Source organism: Schistocerca cancellata, chromosome 2, assembly GCF_023864275.1.
Source record: "Schistocerca cancellata isolate TAMUIC-IGC-003103 chromosome 2, iqSchCanc2.1, whole genome shotgun sequence".
In the NCBI taxonomy this organism is placed as follows: domain Eukaryota; kingdom Metazoa; phylum Arthropoda; class Insecta; order Orthoptera; family Acrididae; genus Schistocerca; species Schistocerca cancellata.
The window spans coordinates 919,839,661-919,854,544 of NC_064627.1; the positions used below are offsets into that span (position 1 = coordinate 919,839,661).

Here is a 14,884-nt window from a genome sequence, read left to right on the forward strand (position 1 = left end):
TTAGTACAAACAGAATGCATAACATTCCAAGGGAAACCTACAGTGCAGCTGAGACTGCAGAAGAAAAAATTCTATAAGTGGTCAACCATTATGAGCATTCTGGTACTACTGTTTCCCACATAGACACAATGACAAAAAGAAACAATTAAATGATTCTTCAAAACAATGTCACATTTCCCACAATGGTTTGGGTACTATGTAAAGGAGTGATGATGGACACAGGCAATGCCAAAACACTAGAGTTGTAAGTCTGCTCTGTATAATGTGTGAAGGTGTTCTTGATAAACAGCATAGATAAACTGAAAAAAAAGTTTGTAGTTATGAGGCTGACAGAACAAAGAAGGGCAAGGCAAACTGAAGTTCACATCAGGCAGGTGTGTCTCAGTGCAAAGGAGCAATATCTTCAATAAACAAATGTGCAAGTTACATTTCCCATCTTGCATACAGCCATAATAGTTATGAAATGACTCACATAACACATTTCCATTCTCTTTCTTGTTTAGGTTATGCCCAGGTGACCGAAAGGAAATGTCTGCCCCTCCCCCCAAACTTCATGTGGACTGTAACTCATCAGTGAGAATATTTCCACATACGACTAACATAACAGTACCATGAAAGGTCGACCAATTTGAATATGTGCCATGTACAAAACTCACAAACTGCAGCTGATTGAGGCATATGGCATGAGTGAAGATATGTTACTTGAGCAGTTGTGTAGTGTAGAAGGCAGCATGTTGCGAGTTCATCAATTTTGAACAAGGGATGATAATCAATGCAAGATGTGTGGGTCGTATCACATCGAAGATTACACAAAAATCTGCGTTTTTGAGGTCCAAAATTTCTTCAATATTACGGAGACAACACACAAACCAGTACACAGGATGAACACAAGTCACTGATGAACAGATATTATGCCACCACTGCAGAGCCATAGTGGGCAATCGACTGTCTGCTTTGTCAGATCACCATTGATTTGAATCCACATTCATCAGGAACTCATTTTTACCAGGGCTGTATGGAGATGAATGGACTGTGTGGGATCCAGCATTTAACAACCAACTCGAGTCCCAGGTCCATCAAATGACTTCTGGTCAGTCAGTGTATTTTCTGCTAACTAAGCAATGAAAAGTTATTCTCAAGCAGGCATCAATGTGGCTGAGGCTGAGTACTGGAATTCTGTGTAAGAAAAAAGCGAAACAGCTCTGATACCAATCAAAATTTCAAGTTAGCCGAACTTCAAGCAGTATATCTACCGTTAGTCTTCCAAATGTCAAAAAGGAAAATGGGAAGAAATGATACAATATGGGAACCGGCAGTACTACAGTACGTACAGAATTTTTCTCAACACTCCAAGTTGATAAAAACCAACAACCAAGTTGATAAAAAAAGGTTTGAAAAGCAGCAATATGGAATAATGTAATATGAAATGGGTGAACATCTAATAAATTACCAGTTCTCATGGCGAGGTCCACTTAAGTTCCTGTTTCTTCTTTTTTTGTTTCGTTGTACTGTTCAGATGATAACAAGATAATTTATTATTATTGTGTCTATACATGTATTGTTTTATTCGAAATTAGATGGATCTTGAACTTTGAACTGATTTATTGGTCTGTACCAGCTTTTTACTTCCAATGTGACAGAACACACTGATGTTCATTATGTATCTCATGGAATGCCTACGAATTCAGATTACACAAACTGCAATTAAACAAACAAAATGCCATAATAAAAAGTATGCATTTAAAAAAATTTAAACTCTTGAAAGTTGCTCATTGATAAATAAAATCTGAATGAATAAACCCACCCACATCCCTCGAATACTGGGAACTTATGATGATATGCAGTGTAGAGTGGAGCATACTGCTGATGTACAGTGAATGTGTTGAAGTACAGTCTGTCGACGAAACCAGTCTTGCGAACTGACAGTGCCTTGCACGCACGTGACACGTCAGGCGCCAGCGCCCAACGTGATGCATAAGCAACAGGCGTAAAAACGCGTGTACTGTAACCCGTCGTCTCTGCCATTTCACTAATTGGCCGCTTGACTGTCATAAAAACGTCTACCTTCGTTCGAGAAGAAAAATTTTCGGTAAAATATAAATTTAGGAGTAACATGAATCAGAATTCAACATCTTATTGACGATTTTAATGCCTCTGTTAAAGAGTTGCAAAAATCTCGTATTGTAATAAATACGTAACGAGTTCGGTTGAGATCTGCTAAACGAATGAGAATTGATTCGTGATAAAACAAGAGAAAACTACCTCTTAGACCAAGGTTTCGATTTCCACGTTGAATCTTCGTTTTCAACCCAAAAAATTGCAACACACGTTCTACGTTTATAACTGTCGGAATTTTTAGTGTCCTTATACAAATGGGCGATGTTAAAGGAAGCCTTCAGATATACTTAGGGAAAGTGGAGACTTGCACTGGAACATAGTTATACTGGGTACACTATCATGAGACTGTGACTTCATGGACTGTGTTCCAACCGAACGATGGGAAAATGCTTTGTATGTAGTGGAGATACGGAATTGTAATTATTTGCTAAAGGCAAAATTTTTGGGTACTGGAACCTTGTACAGGGCCGTTGTGAAATTAGTGACATTTCTTCTGTTCTTTTAAAAATAACTTTCTATACACCGCGACAGGTTGTTAACGGATTGTAGGACAAAAGGAATGCAACCCGTACGTAAGTGAGCCTGTTTGCTTTCTAGTAGAGTGCAGAGACGTGTCGAGTGAGCGCAGACTGTAGTCAACCGGATGTACTCCTGGGGAGAGACAGCTTACTCCTTCTTGGCGCGCTGTTTGCCAGAAGAGCGCTGCTCCTTGGCGGAGCCCTTCTTGCCCTTCGCCGGCGAGGATTTCGGGGATTTCCTGTTGTAATAGATCAGCTGTCCGAAGATCATGGCGTTGACGCTGAAGGCGCTCATGTAGGTCACCACCAGGATGATGTCGCCAGTCTCCTGGATGGAGGTGAAGATGCGCGCCAGTGAGCCGAAGAACAGCATGCAGCCGGTGGCGAATGACAGTTGGCCCGTGCCGCCGTTGCGGTAGTTCGCTATCACTTGCAGCATCTGCAAGCAAAGAGGGAATAAAATAAATACGGGCGTCTTTTCTCTTTCTCTTCCTCTATCTCTGAAACACACACACACACACACACACACACACACACACACACACACACACACACAAAGACCATAACAGTTTCCGTTCTACGACAGTTTCAAAAAATGGTTCAAATGGCTCTGAGCACTATGGCACTTAACTGCAGAGGTCATCAGTCCCCTATAACTTAGAACTACTTAAACCTAACCACCCTAAGGACATCACACACATCCATGCCCGAGGCAGGATTCAAACCTGCGACTGTAGCGCGACTGTTTGAGTTCCGATGTTTAACTCATCCACTTATTCTTGAGGAATTGAATTATGCGTGACACAGTACAATTATTAGGTAAAAATTCGGAAGGAAACACATTTGTTTGTATTAATTCTTAAACATTACGTGCTTACATTATTCCAAAACAAAAAGAACCCAGCATACTGTATGTACAGAACATAATATTTAAGTGTTAACACAAATAAATGATCTAAACATAATGAAACATCCATTTATGTTTCGTTATGTTTCTTTTCGATTTGTTACTTAGTAATTGTACTGTGTCACACCCCAGTTCAATTCGTCAAGCAGAAGTGGCCGAGTTGAACATCTGAACGGAATCCGTCGTAGAACGGAAACGGTACGTTCCCGAACGTGGGTTCCTATTGACAATATTATATAGTCACTCTGCTCTACAAGTCTTAGAAGTTTGTAACGGGAATTTCTGAACACACTGTATAAACGGAACAGAGAAGAAGGAGAAACGTTCGAGTGATAATACCGGCCGCAAATCAGGTACTCCACTGCCACAAACGTCTATAACAAAGGCCAGTTTGTTATGAACCGGCGCCAGGGAACAAACATCTGGGAAACGGTGAAGCTAGTCGGCTTTTCGAGAGTACGAGTAGGTGAAAATATGTTGGACGTCCAATCCTCGATACAGAACGTGGAGATCGGATGTTTGCCCGCACAGTAGAGCAGGACAACGGGCAGAGATCTGTGACAGATCTGACGACGTAGTTCAGTGCTGTTGCAGGCTGAAGTCATTCGGAGTACAATGTTGAATATAGAGCTCCTTAGCAGATGAACCCTGCAGTTTCCCTGTTGACCCAGCGACTCGCCCAAATACGATAAAAGACGGCCCGACATCAAGAAGACTGGACCGTAGATCAATAGAAATGTTTTGCCTGGTAGGAAGAATAGCGTTTCTTGTTACAGGCCATCACGCTGATGAACGAATACTCGAAACATGTACTGCGTCAAAGGCGCAGGTCGTTGAGTGCTTTATTATGCTCTGAGCGACATTCACTTTGCCTTCAATGGGGCCTGTGACAATACTCGAAGGCACCAAGACAACTGCGGACCACGCGAATATAACTGCGGCGCACCTGTATTTTTCCATGCCCCGAGGGCGATGGTATCTTCCAGCACCATAATTGTCCGTGTGAGAAGGCCATAAGTATTCTGAAGTGGTTTCAGAAGCATGATAATGAGCTGACAAAGATGTGAGTTCACAGATCGTCTGATAACATCCGGAACGCTTTTGGGTGCCCGCTCCACGTTCATAATCACCGGTTCATAATTTATGGGAACTGTGTCACTCGTGCGTAGACATCTGGTGCGACAGAACTCCGGTAATTTTTTAAGGACTTGTGAAGTCCATGTCACGTACAGTGGTCGCTATTTGCATTACAGAGGTCGAACAACGCCCTATTAAGCGATTGGCCGTACACTTTGGGTCTTCATCAATGTATATAAAGGCCCTCCTTTACTCACTGCGTCCCGTCGGGAGGGGGGGGGGAGGGGGGGGAAGCTATTCTAGCAACAAAACTGATCCAGAAACAATATTTCAATATTTTATATTCATCTTAGTAAGATTTTAAGATTCATAATAGGACTGAGTCAAGAACATTGACGTTAATACTACTACTTCGTTGCCCGGAAAGGCTCCGAGTTCGTCGTTCTTATACAGGGGGTATCGGGTGATCAAAAAGTCAGTATAAATTTGAAAACTTAATAAACCACGGAATAATGTACGTAGAGAGGTAAAAATTGAACGACATGCTTGCAATGACAAGGGGTTTTATTAGAACAAAAAAAAAACCCATATTGCTAGACGCGTGAAAGATCTCTAGCGCGCGTCGTTTAGTGATGATCGTGTGCTCAGCCGCCACTTTCGTCATGCTTCGGCTTCTAGGTCCGTACGATTTTTGGCTTTGAGGTTACCTTAAATCGCAAGTGTATCATGATCGACCGACATCTCTAGGGATGCTGAAAGACAACATCCGACGCCAATGCCTCACCATAACTCCGGACATGCTTTACAGTGCTGTACACAACATTATTCCTCAACTACAGCTATTGTTGAGGAATGATGGTGGATATATTGAGCATTTCCTGTAAAGAACATCATCTTTGCTTTGTCTTACTTTGTTATGCTAATTATTGCTATTCTGATCAGATGAAGCGCCATCTGTCGGACATTTTTCGAACGTCTGTATTTTTTCTTTTCTTTTTTTTTGTTCTAATAAAACCCCATGTCATCCCAATTTGTTTTCAAATTTTTACTGACTTTTTGATCACTCGGTACATAAAGTCCGGGAACACTTTCAATTATTTATTGCACAAAAACCAAACATTGTACAGATATCATGTATATGTCATTTTGAGCGTAGTTCGGTAATTTGCCGATAGTCAGCGCTAGTCGCAAACATGACCGAGTTCAGTTGCGGAGCGAGCTGTTTCATGAAATGGCCTCCCCGATCACCAGATCTCACTCCCTGTGACTTTTTTCTGTGGGTCACATTAAAGATCGGGTGTATGCACCGCTTCTATCACGTGATGTATCAGAGCTCCGGGAGAGAATACGGGAACAACTGCCACAGTCGACGATGCCATGCTGGGAAGGGTATGGCAAGAATTCGATTACCGTATTGACTTCTGCTGGGTCACTCATGGTTCACACATCGAATGCTTGTATATATATAAAAAAAAGAAAAAAAAACTTTCAGAGTTTCTCTTCAGAATGCAATATGTATGGCACCTGTACAATGTTTAGTTCTAGTGCAATAAATAATTGAAAGTGTTCCCGGACTTCATGTACATCCTGTATCATGCAGGAATTAGAATGACAGATGATTTGAACCTCCATTTTCATCTTAAAGTTACAAAAAAATCATCCTGATGACTGAACAAAAATTAAGAGTGTTTTCTTTGGTTAATAGTTTTCTGAACCAGCCTCTTGTACTTGTTTCCTTTATATCACGTAATGCAATTCCTTTTGCTCTCTGTTTCCAATGACAATTAGTGCTCTATCTTTTAATGAAGTCGGTGTCGACGGGGCTTTCCTTTCAAGGAATAAAACAGGAAATATTTTCCTCCGATGTGTCAATAACGCGCCACAATTCAGTTGCGACACATATATGCTAGAAACATGTGTCCAAAATGACAACGTAGTTGTCATACATTGCTGAAAACCAGGGACCGTTATGCTTACTGAAACCGTCACATAAGGTTGTCCTAGACAGAGCACGCTGTGTCAGAAATTGTGAACTGCAAACCTCAAACTAAATAGACTAGCCACGCTAAGAATTTCTCGCACGTTTTGAAAAACACGGAGGGGATTTTTAATGGACTGACTTGTGATGTGTAGCGAAATTTCGGTAGCTTACCACGCACTGAAAATTAGCGACATCGTAGAACCACTGGCAAAGTGAGAGAGTAGGAGTAGCACTTCTACAAAAAAAATGGTTCAAATGGCTCTGAGCACTATGGGACTTAACATCTGTGGTCATCAGTCCCCTAGAACTTAGAACTACTTAAACCTAACTAACCTAAGGACGTCACACACATCTATGCCCGAGGCGGGATTCGAACCTACCACCGTAGCAGTCACGCGGTTGCAGACTGAAGCGCCTAGCCCGCATCTCGTGGTCGTGCGGTAGCGTTCTCGCTTCCCACGCCCGGGTTCCCGGGTTCGATTCCCGGCGGGGTCAGGGATTTTCTCTGCCTCGTGATGGCTGGGTGTTGTGTGCTGTCCTTAGGTTAGTTAGGTTTAAGTAGTTCTAAGTTCTAGGGGACTTATGACCACAGCAGTTGAGTCCCATAGTGCTCGGAGCCATTTGAACCATTTTTTTTGAAGCGCCTAGAACCGCACGGCCACAACGGGCGGCGCACTTCTACAACGCTGCATTAAAATGGCTCGTATGAAGGCTCACAAAATGTTTGGGCATGCTGGTAAACGCTCAGAATATGTGTGTAGTTCACTCATCCACGAAGGACGTAACTCACAAAAACCTCGTCAGACCGATAATTGAATATTTCTTCTCAGTCTGAGAACGAAACCATGCAGGACTGAGTAAAATAAACAGAGACGATACAAAGACACAGATTCATTTAGTAAGGGAAAAAGCGTGACGGAAATGCTCAGCCAATACCGTGGCAAATATTCCAAGAAGACAGTGTGGATTAAAGTGTGGTTCACTGGGAACGTGAGTTCGAAGAAGAGCTGGGAAATATTACTTCCTGTCCCATCCGTCTAGGGAAACGACCATGACAAGAAATTAGAGCTTATATGGAGGTTTAGAGATAGTAGTTCTTCTCACGCAGCATTGACGAATGGAACAGGGAAGGAGGAAAATATAGTGCTAACAGAAGTACCCTCCGCCATATACCGTATAAGGTGACTTATGGTCACACTGAAGTGAAGTTTAATTCCTATGATCTATGGAGCCATTTCAGCTGACGATATATTGACGTTGGTATCATTCCCAGTCTAGGACTGCACCTTATAAGATGATGCAGTACCTAATCAGGCGGCTACAGAATTAAAGAATGATTAAGCTCTCATCATTTCCCTTTACCATACCTCAAGGGAAAAAAAGAGTTTCTGTTCCAGTAAGAGTTCGAAAGCTACTAATCATTATTAAACTTTTATATACTGGATTCAGCAGGTCTGGGCACCAAATGTGACCTTACCCCGTATTATGTAGGTGTTTATACTTTATTTAGCACCTGTAATAATCACCTCAACGCACAAGCAGACAATGACACTGCCATGCGCATATTTCGACCACTGTGCCCATGGGTAGGCCTTAATTTTTTTTACCTATCTTCTGGGCACCACGATACCCTCTCCTGTTCCCAATTTTCATCTCAGAGTAGGATTTGCATCCAAATCAGTCATATGCTGGATATATTCCAACCCCTGCCATCCTCTACAATTTTCACCCTCAACTACCTTGCAAGCTTTCCCTTATGTCTTAACACATGTCCTAACAGTTTGTCCTTTTTTCTTGTCAGTGTTTTCATCTGTTCTCCCCATAGCCGATTCTGCAGAGAAACTTTCTCATTTCTTTTCAGTATCCTCCGGTAGCACCATCCCTCAAACGCTTCGATTCTCTTCTTTTCCGGTTTTTTTCACAGACCACGATTCACTTCCATACAACGACAGGCTCCAAACGTGCAATCTCAGAAATTTCTTCCTCAAATTAAGTCTGATACGATTGGTACCTTCCTTTGTCCAGGAATGTCTCCTTCACGTGTGACCGTCTGCTTTTTATGTCGTCTCCTTACTTTACCCATCATGTACTAGCTTGTTTCCAAGATAGCGAAGTTATTTCGCTTCGTCTACTTCGTGATTCCCAATTTCGGTTGCTCCTTATTACTTTCATCTTTCTTCAGTTTACCCTCAATCCATTTTCAGTACTCAATTATTCAAGTATTCATTCGATCAACAGGTCCTGCAATTCTTCCTCAGTGAAACTTAGGATAGCAACGTCATCAGCGAACCTTATCACTGGTATCATTTCACCTTGAAGTTCAATCCCATTATTGAGACTTCTTTCCATTTTTGTTTAGCTTCTTCGATATATGGACTGACCAGCAGGGGCGAAAGACTACGTCCTTGTCTTATATCCTTTCTAATCCCAGCACTTCGTTCTGGTCTTCCATTCTTATTGTTCTCTCTTACTTCTTGTACATATTGTGTATTACCCATCTTTCCTTGTAGCTTGAACATATTCTTCTCAGAATTTCGCACGTCTTTCACCATTTTACACTGTCGGACGCTTTTCAAGGTCGCCAATCCCTGAAGGTGTCTTGAGTTTCCTTAAGCCTTGCCTCCGTTACCAGGCGCGGAGTCAGGATTGCCTCTCCGGTACCTTTACCTTTCCTAAAGTCAAATTGACAGTTATCTAACATATCCTGGATCTTCTTTTAGATTTTTCTGCGTGTTACATTCATCAGCAACATGAGATGGGAAGCTAACTTACAGACAGTTCTGACATTTGTCTCCCTTGCCTAAGTTTGGAGCGTCTGCATATTTTTCCCATATTATTCCCGAGGTCTGATGGTATGTTTCCGAGCTTAAAGGTTCAACAAACCAGGTAATCGATTAGCTGTCACTTCCCCCAACGATTTCAGAAATTCCGAAAGAATGTTAGCTACCTCACCCGCCTTATTTGACCGCAAGTCTTCCAAAGCTCCCTGAAAATCTGACTCTGATCCTGCATCACCTTTGACTTCCATATCGGTACCAATTTCTTCTTCTATCACTTCATCAGACAAATCCTCCCCGTGGTAGAGGCCTTCAATGTACTCTTTCGAGGTATCCGCTCTTTCCTCTGCGTGTTGCAGTTGAATTCTTCGTGCACTCTTAACTCTCACAGTACCAGGGAGGGGTACTTCTTTGTGCCCACGTTTTGAAGATATTGTAAAATCGTCAGTTTCTTTTAAATTATAAAATTTTGAAAAAAAATATTGTAAATCAATTCTTCTACAAGATTTCATAAATGTTTTAAATTTTCCAGTTAAATTTACCCAAAAAATATAAGACTTAGAAGTAGATGTCACTTTCCGCAGTGAATGTCATATTCAATACTTTCAGAATGTTGCGTGTATAAATCAACAACAATTAAGGATTTTTTAAAAATATTTTAGGGTGGGCATAAGATACGGCCTCCTTCCCTTAATTTGCGATATGGGGAATTCGTTGGTATTGCTAGGGTTAACGTCGCCGCCCCTGTTCTTAATTTCACCGGAGGCTGTTTTGACTTCCCTGTATTCTGAATCAGTCCTTGCGACGATCGTGATGACTGGGTGTTGTGTGATGTCCTTAGGTTAGTTAGGTTTACGTAGTTCTAAGTTCTAGGGGACTGATGACCATAGATGTTAAGTCCCATAGTGCTCAGAGCCATCTGAACCATTTTTGAACCTTTTGACGACTAATTCTTTTTCCATTACTTCGCATTTTTCCTGCGGCCATTTCGCGTTAGCTTCCTTCCACTTACTGTTTATTTCATCCCTTACATTGCTACATTCCTGTCAGTCCTAGAACAAGTCCTAGAACATTTTTTATCTTTCTAGAACGAAATTTTCACTCTATAGCGGAGTGTGCGCTGATATGAAACTTCCTGGCAGATTAAAACTGTGTGCCGGACCGAGACTCGAACTCGGGACTTTTGCCTTTCGCGGGCAAGTGCTCTACCAACTGAGCTACCCAAGCACGACTCACGCCCCGTCCTCACAGCTTTACTTCTGCCATTATATCGTCTCCTACCTTCCAAACTTTACAGAAGCTCTCCTGTGGCTAAGCCATGTCTCCGCAATATCCTTTCTTTCAGGAGTGCTAGTTCTGCAAGGTTCGCAGGAGAGCTTCTGTAAAGTTTGGAAGGTAGGAGACGAGGTACTGGCAGAAGTGAAGCTGTGAGGACGGGGCGTGAGTTGTGCTTGGGTATCTCGGTTGGTAGAGCACTTGCCCGCGAAAGGCAAAGAACCCGAGATCGAGTCTCGGTCCGGCACACAGTTTTAATCTACCAGGAAGTTTCATTTTTTTTATATCTTCTTCTTAGTTTAATCAACTGAAGTATTTAATGTGTTACACAAGATTCTTCGCAGGTACCTTACGTGAAATTGTATCTGTCTGTTTAAGAGAGGTCCCTTACAAGCCAATAAAAATTGTTTCTTAGTCAATACCAGAAGACTTCGGCCACCCGGGTTCCACGACGCCTGTGTCGCCCCCTGGCGCTTTCCGGCGGCACACCTGCCTCCGCTCGGGCCAACACGCTGCGCCCAGCTGCCGCACGTGCCGCAATGGCCGGCGCTCCATTACGCAGCGGAAAAATGCGTACACAATGCCGCGTTCCTTAAGGTATTTTCCCGTATGCGGACGATACTTCCTTTTTTTCGACGCCCGTTTCTTTTGGCCGTATGAAAAGGCCGAATTGTTCCGCTCAATTCGTTCTCTTTCATGCATTATGCATAATAATGTTACATTTTTACAGAGCTTTTCTGAAACACATGTCACAGCGATATCCGGAGTACTAGAGGAAGAAATCATTTGCAGAACTGCTCCCTATTAACTAATTTGTAAAGTAATATGGCCAAGTTCAATACCCTAACCTTCAGCAAGCTTCCGCCTATCAAGGTAAACACTTCCATAGGGGCACTGACCTTCCGCTGACGAAGCAAAGTAAGCAGGTGGTTCACGGTAAAGGGACCGTCATTAACTTTTTACAATATTTGGTTTAGAGGATTCTATGCATTTAACAAAAACCCCAGTATTTGCAACTATAAACTAATCAGTCAATAAAATCCATTAAGTGGATGCATTCACGTTTGGTACTTCAAATATATTACAATTCGACTTCGAAAATACTCACCCTTGGAACGAATAAACTTTCCTTACACCGATATAAATTTTTAAAATGAGAAAATAAGTTTTCAGACACATTTTCAGTCATTAATGAGATACAAAACCATATCTAAGAGAAGTCTACTTACAGAGATAATATTTCAAAAAATAAATAAAACGGTCACAAAAAGTAGACTTTAGATGCACATGCATTAGGTCGAGATCTAAGGAATGTTTCTGCGCCTAGCGTTTCGCCTCTCAATGCTGAAGGCAGCATCAGTGGCAACAAAGACTCAGATTGTAGTTTCAAAACCTAAGAAGCTCAGCAAGGCGAATATTTTGTATGACCCGGCTTGCTGAGTTGGGAACTATTATCTGAGTCTTTATAGCATTTACTGACGAGTACAGGGTTATGAAACGAACTAATAGGCACAATATGTCACAGACCGCGGCTTCACTGCCATATAATAAAAATACCTTTGCTTCAAATACTGGCCATAAAAGCCTCAGCTGTCAAATTATAGACTGTAGGTATCTTAGAAAGTTCCGTAGAGACGTGGTCAAACAGTTTGGGATTTCTACAACTGATTCGAAATACACTACTGGCCTTTAAAATTGCTACACCAAGAAGAGTGGTGCAGACGCGAAATTTAACCGACAGGAAGAAGATGCTGTGATATGCAAACGATTAGCTTTTCAGAGCATTCACACAAGGTTGGCGCCGGGGGCGACACCTACAACGTGCTGACATGAGGAAAGTTAACAACCGATTTCTCATAAACAAACAACAGTTGACCGGCGTTGCCCGGTGAAAACGTTGTGATGCCTCGTGTAAGGAGGAGAAATGCGTACCATCACGTTTCCGGATTGTAGCCTATCGCGATTCGGTTGCTGCTCCCGTCGGTCGAGATCCAATGACTGTTAGCAGAATATGGAATCGGTGGGTTCATGAGGGTAATATGGAACGCCGTGCTGGATCCCAACGGCCTCGTATCACTAGCAGTCGAGATGAGAGGCATCTTATCCGCCTGGTTGTAACGGATCGTGCAGCCACGTCTCGACCCCTGAGTCAACAGATGGGGACATTTGCAAGACAACAACCATCTGCACGAACAGTTCGACGATGTTTGCAGCAGCATGGACTATCAGCTCGGAGACCATGGCTGCGGTTACCCTTGACACTGCATCGGAGAGAGGAGCGCCTGCGATGGTGTACTCAACGACGAACCTGGGTGCACGAATAGCAAAACGTCACGTTTTCGGATGAATCGATATTCTGTTTACAGCATCATTATGGTCGCATCCGTGTTGGGCGACATCGCGGTGAACGCACATTGGAAGCGTGTATTCGTCATCGCCATACTGGCGTATCACTCGGCGTGATGGTATGGGGTGCCACTGGTTACACGTCTCGGTCACCTCTTGTTCGCATTGATGGCACTTTGAACAGTGGACGTTACATTTCAGATGTGTTACGACCCGTGGCTCTACCCTTCATTCGATCCCTAAGAAACCCTGCATTTCAGCAGGATAATGCACGACCGCATGTTGCAGGTCCTGTACGGGCCTTTCTGGATACAGAAAATGTTCGACTTCTGCCCTGGCCAGCACATTCGCCAGATCTCTCACCAACTGAAAACGTTTGGTCAATGGTGTTCGAGCAACTGGCTCGTCACAATACGCCAGTCACTACTCTTGATGAACTGTGGTATCGTGTTGACGCTGCATGGGCAGCTGTACCTGTACACACCATCCAAGCTCTGTTTGACTCATTGCCCAGGCATATCAAGGCCGTTATTACGGCCAGAGGTGGTTGTTCTGGGTACTGATTTCTCGGGATCTATGCACCCAAATTGCATGCAAATGTAATCACATGTCAGTTCTAGTATAATATATTTGTCCAATGAATACCCGGTTATTATCTGCATTTCTTCTTGGTGTACCTATTTTAATGGCCAGTGGTGTATAATGTACATGCTTATTACAGTTCTTATTCGTTATCAATATCCCTCCGTCCACAAAAAATATTTTTCCAAACTAATGTGAAAAGGTCTAATTTTTGCTACATTTTTGGTAATAAACAATTCGTATTACCGCTTTTATACCGTACGCACATTTTAAGACAAATAAAAAAACTACGAACCACGAGAAATTATCCGAATGGGATACAAATCGGTAGATGTTACGTACATGTACGGACAAACAAATGTTTACATATTCAGAAAAACTGGATGATAAGTTCACGAAAAGAGCTTCACAAACTCAGTAAGTCAATAAGTAGTTTTGCGGCTCGGTATTGACTCACTGAGTTGCTGGATGTCCACCTGAGGGATATCGTGCCAAATTCTGTTCAGTTGGCGAGTTAGATCATCGAAGTCCCGAGCTGGTTGCAGGGCCTGCCCATAATGCTCCAAACTTTCTCAATTGGGGAGAGATCCTGCGACCTTGCTCGCCAAGGCAGGGTTTGGATAGCACCAAGATAAGCAGTAGAAACGCACGCCGTGAGTAGCGGGCATTACCTTGCTGAAATGGAAGCCCAAATTGTCTTGTCACCAATGGCAAAAAGAACGGCACGTAGAATTTCGTCGGCGTGACGCAGAGCTATAAGGGTCCCGCGGATGACAACCGAAGGGATCCTGCTGTGGAGAGGCATGACACCCCAGCCATCACTCACGGTTTTCGGGTCATATGGCGGGCGACAGTCAAGTTGGTATCCCACCACTGTCCGAGGCGTCTGCAGACACTTCTTCGCTTGTCATAGGGGCAATTTCGGAGCAGGACTCATCACTGAAGACAATCCTACTCCTGTCAGTGAGGTTGCAGACCGAAGACGTGTCTGCAGACGCCTCGGACAGTGGTGGGATACGAACATGGCTGTCGCTCGCCATACGGCCGACAACAAGGAGGGATGGTTTGGGGTTCTATTTCCTTTCATAGTAGGACCCCTTTGGTTGTGTGCCGCGGCACCATTACAACACAGCGGTACGTCGACGATACTCTACACCCCGTTCTGTTACCTTCTTGGTAAACCATCCTGGGGTTACGTTTCAGCATGCCCGCTCGCAAAGTGCGAGAATTCCCATCGTTTGTCTTCCTGCTTGTCAGACACTACCTTGGCCAGGAGGGTCGACGGACCTCTTCCCAACAGAGA

The 14,884-nt window shown here is 43.1% G+C and overlaps 1 protein-coding gene across 1 annotated transcript in view; it reads right to left on the reverse strand.

The window, feature by feature from the left end:
* Positions 1-1,721: 1,721 nt before the first annotated feature.
* The window catches only part of LOC126162861 (mannose-P-dolichol utilization defect 1 protein homolog), a 378,986-nt gene continuing 365,823 nt past the window's right edge, over positions 1,722-14,884 (reverse strand). The window contains exon 5 of the mRNA XM_049919638.1: positions 1,722-3,075. Coding sequence (XP_049775595.1) covers positions 2,785-3,075 — 291 coding nt within the window. The 3' untranslated portion in view covers positions 1,722-2,784. The remainder of the gene's footprint in view (positions 3,076-14,884) is intronic.